General features: G+C 38.9%; 1 protein-coding gene across 2 annotated transcripts in view; it reads right to left on the minus strand.

Annotated features, from left to right (window-relative positions):
* Positions 1 to 13561, minus strand: part of LOC121950277 (DNA topoisomerase I, mitochondrial) — a 46274-nt gene that overhangs the window by 14478 nt on the left and 18235 nt on the right. For both annotated transcript variants that reach the window (XM_088080114.1, XM_088080113.1), the window contains exons 5-14: positions 12260 to 12379; positions 11069 to 11156; positions 10814 to 10941; positions 10527 to 10642; positions 8391 to 8512; positions 4587 to 4709; positions 4230 to 4417; positions 3203 to 3347; positions 1403 to 1546; positions 702 to 887 (exon numbers count right to left, since the gene is read on the minus strand). In XM_088080114.1, the coding sequence (XP_087936240.1) occupies positions 702 to 887; positions 1403 to 1546; positions 3203 to 3347; positions 4230 to 4417; positions 4587 to 4709; positions 8391 to 8512; positions 10527 to 10642; positions 10814 to 10941; positions 11069 to 11156; positions 12260 to 12379 (1360 nt within the window). The remainder of the gene's footprint in view (positions 1 to 701; positions 888 to 1402; positions 1547 to 3202; positions 3348 to 4229; positions 4418 to 4586; positions 4710 to 8390; positions 8513 to 10526; positions 10643 to 10813; positions 10942 to 11068; positions 11157 to 12259; positions 12380 to 13561) is intronic.

Below are 13561 nucleotides of genomic sequence, written 5' to 3' on the forward strand. Positions count from 1 at the left end.
TAGATTTTTGTGGACAACCAATAAATGCAACATTGAACTATGTAACGCTATCGAACAGGGAAAGCGAACATGGTCCGAAAAAGGATTACACCATATTCTAAGATCTGACTAACTCACTTGTCACTGTGGCATAAAAATCTCGACCTAGTGAATTTTAACACAAGGGAAGGAAATCATGATTCCTACAGTACCACAGTAAGTACTTCTTATGAGCTTGACCAGAATGCATCAAACAAGGTTATGATGCACAGACCAACTCCAGGTTACCTCAGTCAGTGATTTAAGAATTCACCATCATGAACATGTAATCCAGGAGCAGCAGGCTGGAGCAGAGGGGCACATCAACAGTTCTAACAGAGAGACAAATTAAACCACCACAGCCACAGGAATCCAATCTACAACTGTGCCCGGAGGACATTTCTCAGTTCCCTCTCTGCTTCAGGCTCTCTGCATGTCGATATGCATGCAAGTGACCTTCTCTGCAGGGACTCCTGCCAAAACTCAAAGAGCAAAATCTAGATTATTATAATGAAATATATGGGTTTTGTAATAGAATTGCAATGAACAGCCCTTACTTTGCTGAGGTCTGTCTCTACTAAGAATGGACAGAGTTGCCTTGTATTCCCTTTTTTTGTTAAACAAACATGAAAGTAGGAATGAACGTGTGTGAAAGTGCTTTTGTTGGCCTTTTGTCCCTTTACCTTCTTGATGACAGGGACCTTGTTGTAGTAGCGAATGGAGTCTTTACCCAGGAAGTCGAATTCCACCACACACTCGTTGCCTTCCAGCCTCTCATGAAGGGTGATGTGCTCCACGCGTAGTGAGCAGCAACCAACTGTGTCTGCCGTCTCTCCCTCCTCCTTCTCATTACCAGCTCTCAGTGCCAGCTTTTTCGGGGTCAGAAGATGGAGATAAATACCCATCAAATCAACATATTCACCACCATACCTCCCATTCACAGAGCAAAGGTGCCAATCAAATGACTATAAAATATGTACAAATACACACAGGACATTGAAGTAGAATAAAGAAATACAAAGTAAACAAAGCAGAATCAGAATTTAAATAGTTTTTGGCATGAGCCAAAAGCAATCACACACTCAATCTATCATTTCTCAATGCAGACCAGGATAATTAGCTTGGGTTTGCTGGAAGAAAGTGGCTACACAGAATCCATTTATCTCACTGCAAAAGATCTTCCATCCAGTTATGTGAGAAAACAAAATAGGCAATCAAGACACATTGCACTGATTTCCAATATGTTCACATAGCTCTTGTATCAGACCTAAGCACTACGAAGAATTTGGGAAACTGAAAGCAGTATATTTCTAGCACTAGTGGTGTGTAAACATGTGAAATTTGGTATCCTAATTACTGCATCTTTCCTTGTCTAGAACAAGACCTTGTCTATGAAGTAGAGGGCCACAGCTCGTTGTCGCGTGTCCATCTGTCTGGATTTGAGATCCTGTGTGTACTGGTTACGGATGTCGTCCACGCATGACTTCAGTTTCCGAGCAACCTCGTATTTCTCCCAGTCCTTCTCTCCCTTCATTGGATGGAAGTAGGAAAGGGAGGAGGAAAATCAGTGTAGACAAAGAGAAATCAACAGTAAGCAGGAAGGGAAACAGTGGAAAAAGGGAGACAGTGAATAGGCATAACAATAGGGAAACAACAGAGGAAAGAGGAGAAAAGCAAACATAGAACAAAGAAGAGACACAAAATGACAATATTAAGTTATTTTCACTGAAAAGCCCCTGATCAAAACAGTATTCACAATGGTAATCATGACAAACACAGGCTGTGTATCACACAAAAGAAAACTAATAAGACTATAGAGAACTATAACACTTAAACGCCAATTTTCTTTGCCTGTTTGCTGCTGGTCATATATCAGGACTAAAACACAATTAAAGCAACCATCAGTGAACATGCACACATATTGTCTTGGAGACTAACAGTGGAATAACTTAACCTTTACACATGAAAGATGGAAAGAAGGAAGAGGAAGAGTGAGCACACAGTGTAGAGCTAAAGAGAAATGAGAAAGGGTGAAAGAATGATAAGACATCACGTGCGTCTTTTTCAACACACAAAACTCACAGGGGTTGCCATTTACTTGCCAAACAAAAGCCTAATGGCATTTTATTATTCTAGAAACAAAAAAATATTTGGACTTAAAATGCAAATTTCCTAGACAACATGTTTTGGCTTTATTGACCATGACAAGGATGTGTGCTTGGAGCTTGTAGTTATATAATACAAAGCTAACGTCAAAATAATAGTTCTGGTCTTAAGTCGACAGGCTCTGAATTTGTAAGCAAAAGAAAAGTGAAAGAAAAGTTTTTGTTTGATTCAAACAACATTAATAGGGTTTGAATTGGCCTTTCCATATCTGTGAAAAGTTCATTTGCAAAATTAAAAGTTAAATGAAAACAGTTGCTTAATAATTTTGAAAAAAACACAAACTACACTTTTTTGTAGAGGAACAACATTCAGAATGAGCATTAAATCTAAAACTCGCATGAGTTTTATTTTTATTTTTGCAAAGTCATTGGTGATGTGTGTTCACATACAACTAACTGGACTGCACATTTTTGGGCTGACTGAGTCTTAGTGCTACTTGTTTATATTGTAACAGGATGTATCTCTGTACACTGGCTGTTTTATTAATATTATTTAAGTGTGTTCAGTTTTGTGTATGCTAAGTGAGCAAGTGCTTTGAGTTGCTTAGTGTTGGGTTTTTTGTTGTTTTTTTTTTAAAAAGGATCAAAATCTATTCATCAGATCCAGAGTTATTTATTCCACACATTCCTCTTCCATGTCAAAACCTGGTGCCCCCACCATTTTTTTCTTTTCATTGGAGTTGTCACAATGTAGTGTTTTGCTAACAGAATGAGACAAAGCAAAAGCAAAGGTGAACAATAAAGCTTGATAGCTTGTCTAAAAATCTAAACCTGTGTTGAGTATTTTTCAAGGCAGATTCTGAGGATTTGATTGATGAATGTGTTTATGCAGTGACTGGTCTCTATGGTTAGTGTGATTTGTGTTTTTTTTTTTTTTAATTGTTTAATGGCAAACAATTGAGTACAGAGGCTGCTTTGTATGGCAAGACTTGAATGGTGGTTTAGATGTTGTGGGAAGGTTGAGTAAGTATTTAACATAGGAGCATGTTTTTCCTGTTTGCAGCAGTCTAGCAGGCTACCTTGAGTTTTGAGTTGGCATTGAGCATGATGTATTTAATGGAGCCCTGGATGTTCTCAGTCCAGCTGGCAAGCCATGTCACAGTGTTGTCATGTCGCACCTCCTTCCAGTGGTGACCAGCAGGCGGCACTGGGATGTGGGATTCTCTATCAGTCAAAGAGAGAAAGCACGGAAATATGTGAGTGAAAGCATTCACAGCATTGGAATACAAGCTACTGCATCCCACAGAGACTCAAAACTTCTTAACATTAATACAGAAAACAGTACTGGAAATAAATACTACAGTTGTACCAGCTATGTGAGGTGAAGTAAAGTACAAACTTTTTGCTCAGCATACCAGGTTACTGGAAGTGAATACCAAACTACAATTCTTTATTGATGTACTACTTTAACATACTATATTTCTGAAGTTACCTAAAGAAAATAATCCAAACACCAAACTATCTGTAGCAGTGCATTACTAATGCCTGTGCAGCTGTCAATATGGATACATGTTGTTGTGTACTAAGACACATGTTAATTAGAGGTTGAGCAATCAAGGTTTTTTTAAAGGTTGATATAATAACAATAGTTTGGAATAGGACTAAGCAAATAAATCAGCAAATACAAATCAGTGTAGATCAATAGACGAAATGGTCGACCTCTAATATTTTTAAAAGACTGAAATGATTTTCCTATGATCCACAGCTTTCAAACACTTTATGCATTGAGGTCTCCCAGCTAGTCAAGTAAAGTCAATTTTATTTATAAAGCCCATTATCACAAATCGCAATTTGCCTCAGGGGGGCTTTGCAGCATACGACATCCCTCTGTCCTTGGAACCTCACAAGGGAACAGAGTGGTCTGACAAAAAGCAGTAAATCCTAGTTTATACCAGACCTCTCTTTACTTCAGAATCAGAAATACTTTATTGATATCCCCGAAGGGAAATTGCCTTTAGTTACAGATGCTCCCATTCTAAAGTCTTATGCACCACTACACTGTCACAAATCTCTGTATACAGTTTGACCCCTTTGCCCCACTCTCACTTGCTGCAGTTGATGATGACGTCTTCTGGTTGGATTCTTTTCTTCAGCATGCCTTGTTTAGGATGCTCTCCTCTACCTCGGAACAGCCCTGGAGGCTCAATCTTAAAGTTGCCGATGCGCTCTTTGTGGTGGTCAAGCAGACAGTAGCCATACTCATCCACTATCTTCTGGTTGGCCTCTTTCACAGACTACAACAAATATCAAACATGAACAAATAATACCTGAATTAGATAACGATTATTCAAAACCTAAATGATCAACATTGACCTTCTTTATACATTTAAAAGACTGATAGTACTGTAAATAATAGAAACAAAAGCATACATAAAAATGAAAAAAAAAAAGCTTCAACCTTACCAGTTTTTCCTCCTTGGTCATGTTTTTCCTGGCCTCCACCTTGGCTTTATGCATGGCATGGATCTCTCCAAAGTCACATTTGTCAAGATTTTTTATCAGTGACCTCTCCTCATGGGTCATTTCCTAAGCAGAGACAAGCACAAACATTTAGCACTTAAGTGTGATCCCTTCTCAAGTCTGGAATTTTTGTGAATTATATTTGCATAAAAACAGGGATACCATTTAGTGACAGAAATGTTTAAACACAAGAAAATTAATCAGCAACAAGTTTGATCATCAGTAAATCTAAGTCATTTATAATCTGATGGGAATTTTTCCTTATTTACAGACGTTTAACAGACTGAACAATCAATCATCCATCAATTTTCCAATGCTTACCCAGAGCTGGACCACAATCAATCAAATCCATAAAAAAATATCAGACTAATAATAAAAATATCACTAGTTGCAGCCAAAGTATTCCGAAATTCCATAATAACTCTCATGGCAATAATATACATTTTATCAACAATGGTTTTCAGTATCAGCAGTAAAAGCTGGGAAATACTGATGAAACCAAATGAATTGTTAACTAATTCTTCAATACTGATCACAGAAAGTTTGCACATTCCAACAGTTTATCAGTGCTGAGTCTAAATCTTGAGCTGAAGGAAAAAAAGACAAAAAGGATCTGCACACTTCTACTTTATTCAATTTACTGGGAGCCAGAACCTTTATCAAACAGGACATTATACAATAATGCATCATTAAAAACAAATAAGATGAGCATGATCAAAACAGGTCAGTGACCTTTTGTTTAAGTACTCATCTTCATGGAGGATGAGCAGACAGAGAAAGAAAAAGTGGCATCATTATGAAAGGCCAGAGCATACACCATTTCCTCCTAAGAAGCTACTGCCAAACAAGATGAAAATACATTATGTAGCTGTTCTTTTTCATGGCTAGTGTTGCTTCTCCTACCTTTACAGTTTCGACTGCTGTTATATAACTGTTATATGCATTTATATAACTTTATCTGGTGAGCTAAATTGAACCTTTTTGGACTTAGACGAACAAACAGTCTTGACACAGCAGTATACTGAAGGCAGTAGCAACGGCAGCAGCTGAGTTTCAATTCTAATCGTCGTCTTTCTAAAGTTACTGCACAAGGCGTCACCCCTTGTGGAGGTCCAAAGAAGTCGCTAACAAAGCAGCAACACAGAGCAATTCAGTGGAGGCTGCATGGTTCATATCAAAAGTTTCTGGTGCTAAAATGTCATGACAACATGAGAGGTTTTTCAAATGGACATGGACAAAAAAGGTATTGCAGCAGGAGGCCAATATGTGCCTGTGTAGAGCAAAAATCCCAAAGTGAATGTCTACTCTTAGGGTCAAATTGGCCTTAGGCAGGAGAATGCAACAGTAAACTGCTAATAAGCTGGAGATCTTGATCTTATTGTCCTCAAGTATTGCTACAGCAGTACTCATCACAAACCAGGGCTGAGTACTGAGCTTTAATACTTATATTGCACCTGCTTCAATCGAGCATCAAAAAAAGCCTTGTCATGCTGTACCAAATTTTGATGCTTAAGAAGTGCATTTCATCAGCTTCAGCTAGCCAAAAAGCATTTTTTTACAAAGCTCTATTAAAGCTGGTGATTGGATGTCTAATGTTACATGTCATATAGGCATTCAGGAAAAGCACTGCATTACAGCCAGAGACTGGGCTCATGTGTGTATGTATGGTTGTATCTTAAGGGGTGTAAAACAATGTCTGAAGGAGAACAAAAATGTTGCTCCATTTTAATCCGCTTGTTGCCAATCGCACCTGGTGCAATGAGCAAGCAGGAAGTTGCTTTGTGTTTGACTGCAAGAAAAACAGACTGCAACCATCTTCCTCCAAGAATTCAAGCCCAACCACAGATCGTCCTCCAAAATCTCCATCACATTACTGAGGACGGCCCTACGACTGGGGTTTTAACAGATAATGTGTAGCAGACATGAAATTTTGCACCTGTACATGGTTGTTTACTAAATTACTATTACCGTAACAGGTGTGATGATTTCAACAGAGATCCATGTAATGTAAGATATTGTTTGTGTGCTTAAATATCAAACTTCAGTACAGAGAGCAGAGTTAACATTACCATAATAAAAGTTTTGACAGCAAACATGGTAGAGTGCGAATGTTTTGGATACAACCCAGACCCTGGAGCTTCCTTTTGCTTTCTACCAAAATCCCAATAGTAGTGAATATTGTATGTTTTAAAAACATTTTGTGAGACACTGCCAGTTATCCTCCTAGTTAAAAAAAATAGCAAACAGCAAATATAAAAGATGCTAACAACAGTCACCATTCTGATACATCTGCTCGTCGCCAATTTTGCTGCACAACAGAGTTCTCATCGGAGTTTAGGTTTGAATGAGGCACAAAAATGTTTGGCCGAATCTCAGAATGGAGAGCTAAAGCAAAAATTACCATAAGCGAATTTTCTGATGTAGAAATCGTAGACCTGCTTCCAGCTCCTTTTCAAAATTTATTTTTAGCTTTTATGTGGGAAAAAAAATATCAGTGTATAAAAAGTGTCTGGCAATGGACTTTAAGTTAAACCTGTGGTAACTGGGTTCATATTTTTTATGTTATTAAACTGCTTTGAGTGTGTGTGTGTGTGGTGGGGGTTAGTTCAAATGGATTTATAAAACTGATGATGTTGAAAAAAGTGTTGTTCAGGAAACGGTATCAAAATCAAGGTATCAGTACCAGTATCGAGTTCGAACAGCAACAGCCCTATCAAAATATGGCATAGAGCCTAACATTTATTATTTAACACATAAAAAGATAACAATGTAGCAAAGATTTGTGTGGGGATCTAACCTAAAGACATCAGGGATACAGAGAAATACTCTTGTCTTTTAAGCTTTCAGAGCACTACTGATTCAGTCCAGGTGTTTCATCCAGAATCACAGGAGATGGAATGAAAAAACATACCTCTAGATCATCACACACGCACAAACACACACCTCTCACCAGAAACACTTCAACAGTATCGACACACAGTCAGTCTGCGTGTCTAAGCATGACTGACACCTGATGGTGGGCGGGCACTGAGGGCAGTGGAGCGAGAAGAGTTTTTTCCGGCTATAATAAAACAGTTTAATTGGATTTGTTCATATGCAGGGGAGCTACTTGTATGGATTAGCATATCAATGCCTTCACACAAATCGTATTTTCAAGTGCATTGAGCACTAAGCAGCGCAAAATTAATTCTGCATGATATGCCTTGGGGCTTGGCACGGTGTTTTTTCTATACAGAGGACATCCTGACAGACACCAGCTTGCAGGTACCAGCCACAGCCAACACATGCAACCCGTACTTCACACGCATATATTCCACAATTTACAACACAAAGCTGGAATGAAGACAACAAATACTGTACTCGGGTGTTATCAAGGGAACGTTTCTGGAGCTGACGTTGTGAGAGGCTGACACTGCATTTTTTCACTTCAACAACAGTTTGAGTTTTGACAAAAACAAAGCACTCATGTAGATACAAAATTACATTTGACAAAGCTGTAAGTCGTCATCACCATAGCAGCACTCAGGAAAGTGCTGCTCGACAAAAAACACAATTTTTCACATTTAGAAAATCTTACAAAACCGCTGTAAAGCATGGAAATGTCTTTTATTTAACATTTTAAAGGCCTTGTTTCCAGTTTATTTTTCATATGAGAGATACACCTCTAAGCTGAAGGTGTCAGTTTAGAGGATTAGTTAGGGGGGCTTTCGAATCTCCCAAAAATGACAGGATCTAAGACTTTCTTACCTTCCTCCAATCTTCAAAGTAGTTCTCCCTAAACACCTTCTTGGTGGTGTACTCGTGGTCTAACATCTGGGCAAAGAACAATGCCGCCTCCTCAGCTACCAGGCTCAGCTTCACCTTCTTACCTGCACACAAACAAACACAAGCACATCATTTTAATTTCATTCAACAACAGACTAAAACACAAGAATATGAATTTGCTTCATGGACTAAATGTCCAAACATACAGGTTACAAAAGCAAACAAAAAACTCTCTGGAAGCTCAGATCAAAATTCCACATGTTGTTAACAACCCTTAGCACCCCTCTTGAGTCCTGTCAGACTAATCCGTTAATTTATAGAGGTAGGCTCAGACACAAGGACAAACATCTACATTCAGGGCCACTACTAAGATTGAGCTACAAACAAGTGCATGCAAGCACGGGAATTAACAGATCAAACCAAGTCCCAGTAGGATGCTGTGGTGGCTTGACTGCTTAACAAAGCAAAAGCAATTACGGTCATCAATCAAGGTTTGACCCAATACACCTAAAGCAACCTAAAGTTGCAATTATGTTTGTGTGTGCGTGTGTGCGTGCGTGCGTGTGCGCGCCTGTACACCTTTATCCATGGATCTGCCCACTTCCAATAGCTCATGTGTTGTACATCATGCAACTTTGTCCACTGTTCCACATAAATCTGACTTTGCACTCTGTTTGGTTTTAATTTCTACCATTAAGTTTGAGAATCTACATTTTTGTTTAGAATTTGTTTTTAAAACAGCTGTGGACTTGAAGCTTCCAGTCAACAGTTGGATGTTAGCATTAGCAGACAGTTAAACTGTAATTGGGGTATGATTCATGCATTGCAAGCTGGAAACTAACAGCTCTCTAGTTCATATATTGCAATGATTTTCAAGTCGCACTGGCGCTTCGTAGTCACAAAATGTGACTCAATAGTCCCGATCCGAGCTCTGCAGATAGAAAGGCACCAGGCGTTGCTTGCCGCCACTACCACTCATTGAGTTAGATGGTTACCACAGCACCTTTAATTGTTATGATTTATTCTCTGTAAGCTGGAAACAAACTAACAGCTCTTCAGTTTGTTTATTAATAATAGTAGCAAGTCATGGTGGTGCTCCATGGTTGCAAAATGCAACTAAATAGTCATGGTTTGGAGCTCTGCAAAAGCCCTGCTTTTTGTAGGAGAGGCAGAGAGCTGTAGGAGAGAGAGTGAAGAACGAAACACCGAAGCAAATCTTATGCCGGTGGCTAAAAAAAACACGACACAATTTAAACTCAATGTTCGTGATTAAGTCATTTTATACATTGTACATGGAACAAGCCACGATACATTGATTATAGTCACCCCCACCCCCCACCCCAGTTAGCTAGTTAGAACTTTTACAACACAACCCAATGTTGGAGGAATGTTGGAAGAAGAAAAAAGAAAGCACTTCCAAACAATAACCCAAAAAATGACAAACCATTTCTGCTAAAGAGCTCGATGGCTTAAAATCTTATCTAAAATAACAAGATTGTTTTGTTTTCAGGCCCTTTACTCTAGGTGCTTGTCTGCTTTCCTCACTTTTGTTTCTCTTCTCTTGCTCTGGACAGCCAATCAGAGCGACTCTACTCAGTCACACCAATTCAACATGCTGAATTGGCCAAATAACAGCCAACACCGGCTGACTGGTGCAAACCATACAGGACAGACTGTAATAAGGCGACAGATACTCATCACTGATCGACAGCAGACTGTCAGCTCTTTCACAGGCCTTTACACTTACTTTATTCAAATGATATGCTTCGTTTTGATTATGATATGTTGACTTGTTTTAACTTGTGTTTATTTCATGCTGTGTAGTTTTACACATTGTGCTGTTATGTTATTCATCTTAATTTGTTATCAACAAATTTTTATTTTTGATATCACTACTTCTGCCTTTTCCAATTTATTCTTTTACTTTTTGCTGCTTTTATGCTGATTTTGTAAAGCACAAGTTAAGACACTTTTAAAAAAGAAACAAAAAGCCAGAAAATTGTCAAAAAGTGATGATACTGTTTAAAATGTATGAATTAACTCTAAATGGTCTCAACAGCTCCTGAGAGGTACCAAGATTATTTCTTTCTGACACATCCAACTTCAAGCTCAACTGACCATCATAGTAGAAGTTAACGTCGTCTGGAAGAGGCTGGTACTCAGGAGGGAAGTAGGGCCCATTGTGTTCCAGGAACTTCCATTTCACCCCATCTTCATACTTCTCTTCCTCCCACCTGACAGAAAGGAGATGATGAAAAAAGGAGGATGCATTTGAGAAACTGAAAACTGCTGCTCTCAGGTTCCCAATGTGGTTCTAGTTTGTATGTTTGTTTGTGTGCGCATGTGAGTGGGTGTGGGTGTGGGGCCAGGTCAATGCAAGACAAAAATGAGCAGCATTTCCCAACCATCTCCAGCGACTCTGCTCCTCCTCCTCCTTCTTTTTGATCTTCAGCTGTCTTGCCTCGTCAATCTCCTCCTTTGTCCTCTTAGGTTTTTTGGAGACTGGATGCTCTCCTTCCTCTTTCTTTACCGTCTGTGCAGAGAAAAACACTCGAGATGTGAATTCAAACACTCCCATCTTGAACTGCATCTCCAGCAAACTTCATACAGCAAAAGTATTATTGATGGAGACAGATTACTTTGTGAAGACAGACGTTTACCTTTTCTGTTCTCTTCTTTGACTTGTCTTTCGGAGCTACTACATCATTTTCTCCTTCTTGCTTGTGTCGCTTATTTTTCCTCTCTGATCTGCAAGTACCCACAACACAGAGAGAATACTAACAGCTTACACAAAATGGAAAAACATTAAGGGTGGGAAGTTCATAAACTATCAAATTCAAACATTTAAACACAAAAATTAGCACATGTTCCAGATGATTAAACAAATATGTTAAGCATACTCTAAAATTAAAGAAAGGCTATGTGCACTGGTGGGGGCTATTCATTTAGCAGCAGAGGGAGCGCTCCTCACATTCACGCTGCTCTTCTGTTCAAGCAGCTGTAGACAAGGAAGCAGCTGCCCAGAGAATGAGAGGCTTTGCCCCGGTCAGCTTCTGAGATAACGTTATCTTCTGCCTTCTGTATAGAAAAGGTGAATTTCCAGCTCACATCAACTTAATGATTACAGTCTGTGGCTTTTGCTTGATATCTAGTACTGTCAAAATGTTCAACACTTCAATACACCTTAAGCGCAGTTACCTTGTTTACTATTTTACATGAATGCCATCGTTCCAACTCTAAAACTCTTTATAGAGAAAAGGGAACTTATAATCGATTATTCGTATTGAACAGCCAAATCTGATTCAAGTGACATAATTCTCAGTCTTAAAATTTCTGCAGTGAATAAGACTGTGTGTGCACAGAGGGCACTGGAGACACTGCACTGGCTGCCACACACGCTTACTGGCTGCCTTCTCCAATCACCTCACGACCTGCACATCTTCACCACCAGAACATATGGAGTGTGTAAATTAGAAAAGTCTGCAAATAAAGCCAGTGACAGCTCTCGCACAATCTTTCTGCTCCATATCCATCGTCAATTAATTTCCCTGGGTAGGGGATCCCAATGATTGTAACAATCTGTCTTGCTGCTGTAAACATATAAATACTGTGGAGACACTCCGTTTTTGCTATGAATTAAAGAGCCATTGATCAGCAGGCTCATTTCTATACACCAACATTCACAGGGTGGTTTGCACTTACAGTTGAATGTGGATGTGTAGAAGACAGGACAATTCCCTGTTGATCTGGGTTTTATAAAAGGCATGTTTTTTTTAGTCAGAATATTTCTTGGTGCATGCCTCTTTTGGCTCTTGTGCACAAGTACACTTTGCACAAGTACAAAAACTCACATAGGTGTGGCAGGAGAGTGTGAAGGCCCCTCAATGGTCTCATCCTTAATTCTTTTCCGTTTCAGCCCTTTCTTCTTCACAGTGAAGTCGTCATCCTCTGGCTCGTGTTTGACTGACTTTCTAAATCCCAAAAAGGAAAAAAGTCATGGTCCATTTATAACATAAAACTGAATGAACTTGTTATCCTAATGTTGTTGGTTGCTTTATTCAGTCAAAAGTTTTGTAGCCTCATAAAGGTACAATAATTTTCATGTTTTTAAACACACAGCACAAACTTATGGTGAAATAACAGTCACCCCTCTTAAAATAGAGTTTACAAGGGAAAGTCATTTTTTAAACTTAATTCATTTTTAAAAACCCCATTTGACCCCATTGGAGTCCTTCTTTTTTAAATGTTTTTGTACTCGAACAAAAACATTTCGAAGGTCTTGTTCTTTTTTTTTCCCTCAATTTTGTCTGTTGATTTCAAATTAGCTCCTTCACAACCAGCTAATCACAAGGCAGAGTAAAAGCTTATTTTTTTAACTGCTGTCTGCCTCACTGCTGGCAACAGAATTAGGACAAAATTACCCCGCCATGCAGAACAGAGACAGAAAAAAGAAAACCTTAACCCAGGGGTCATCAACTAGATTTGTGAAAGGGCCAACACTTTTCCAAGCAGAACTGCAGGTGCTGAAATTTTATAAATGTATATATATATATATATATATATATATATATATATATTTTTTTTTTTTTAAAAGGGTAATAATAAGAATAATAAGATAAAATGACATGTTAAAAAAAACAATATGTAAAATAAGAGGAAGGTGGGGGAAAAAAGATAAAACAAAATGTTAAAGTTTGTCCCCATTCTTGCATGATGATATGGCCCAAGGAGTATCCCATATATAAAAGAAGGGAATTTATTCCACCTTCACTTATCCAACGTGCACCACCCAATCAGCAAATTATGGGTTAATCAACCACCCGACCCGACCAGACCTGTAACCTTTATGCATTATGGTAGCGCATTTGTGAGGACTAAGGACAGAGACATGGACAGAGAAACACATTCTCATCTGACGCCGCAATCCACTGACTGATATCTGATGAGTCGGGAGTGAGAACGGGCTGCACAGAGACAGACTGAGCGCTGCAGCATCTGAATCTATGTATGTGTGTGTGTGAGAGAGAGAGCGAAGAGTCCCAGAGAGGGAGAGACAAGGTGAACAACTGCACCAATGTTTCTGTGAAATGTTAATAACTTCAGGACGCTGCTCGGCAACTTTTGACATTTGATATTTTTCTAGTAAGCTTACC

The sequence above is a fragment of the Plectropomus leopardus genome, chromosome 7, assembly GCF_026936395.1.
Source record: "Plectropomus leopardus strain MGB_pleo_1.0 chromosome 7, ASM2693639v1, whole genome shotgun sequence".
Classification (NCBI taxonomy): Eukaryota; Metazoa; Chordata; class Actinopteri; order Perciformes; family Serranidae; genus Plectropomus; species Plectropomus leopardus.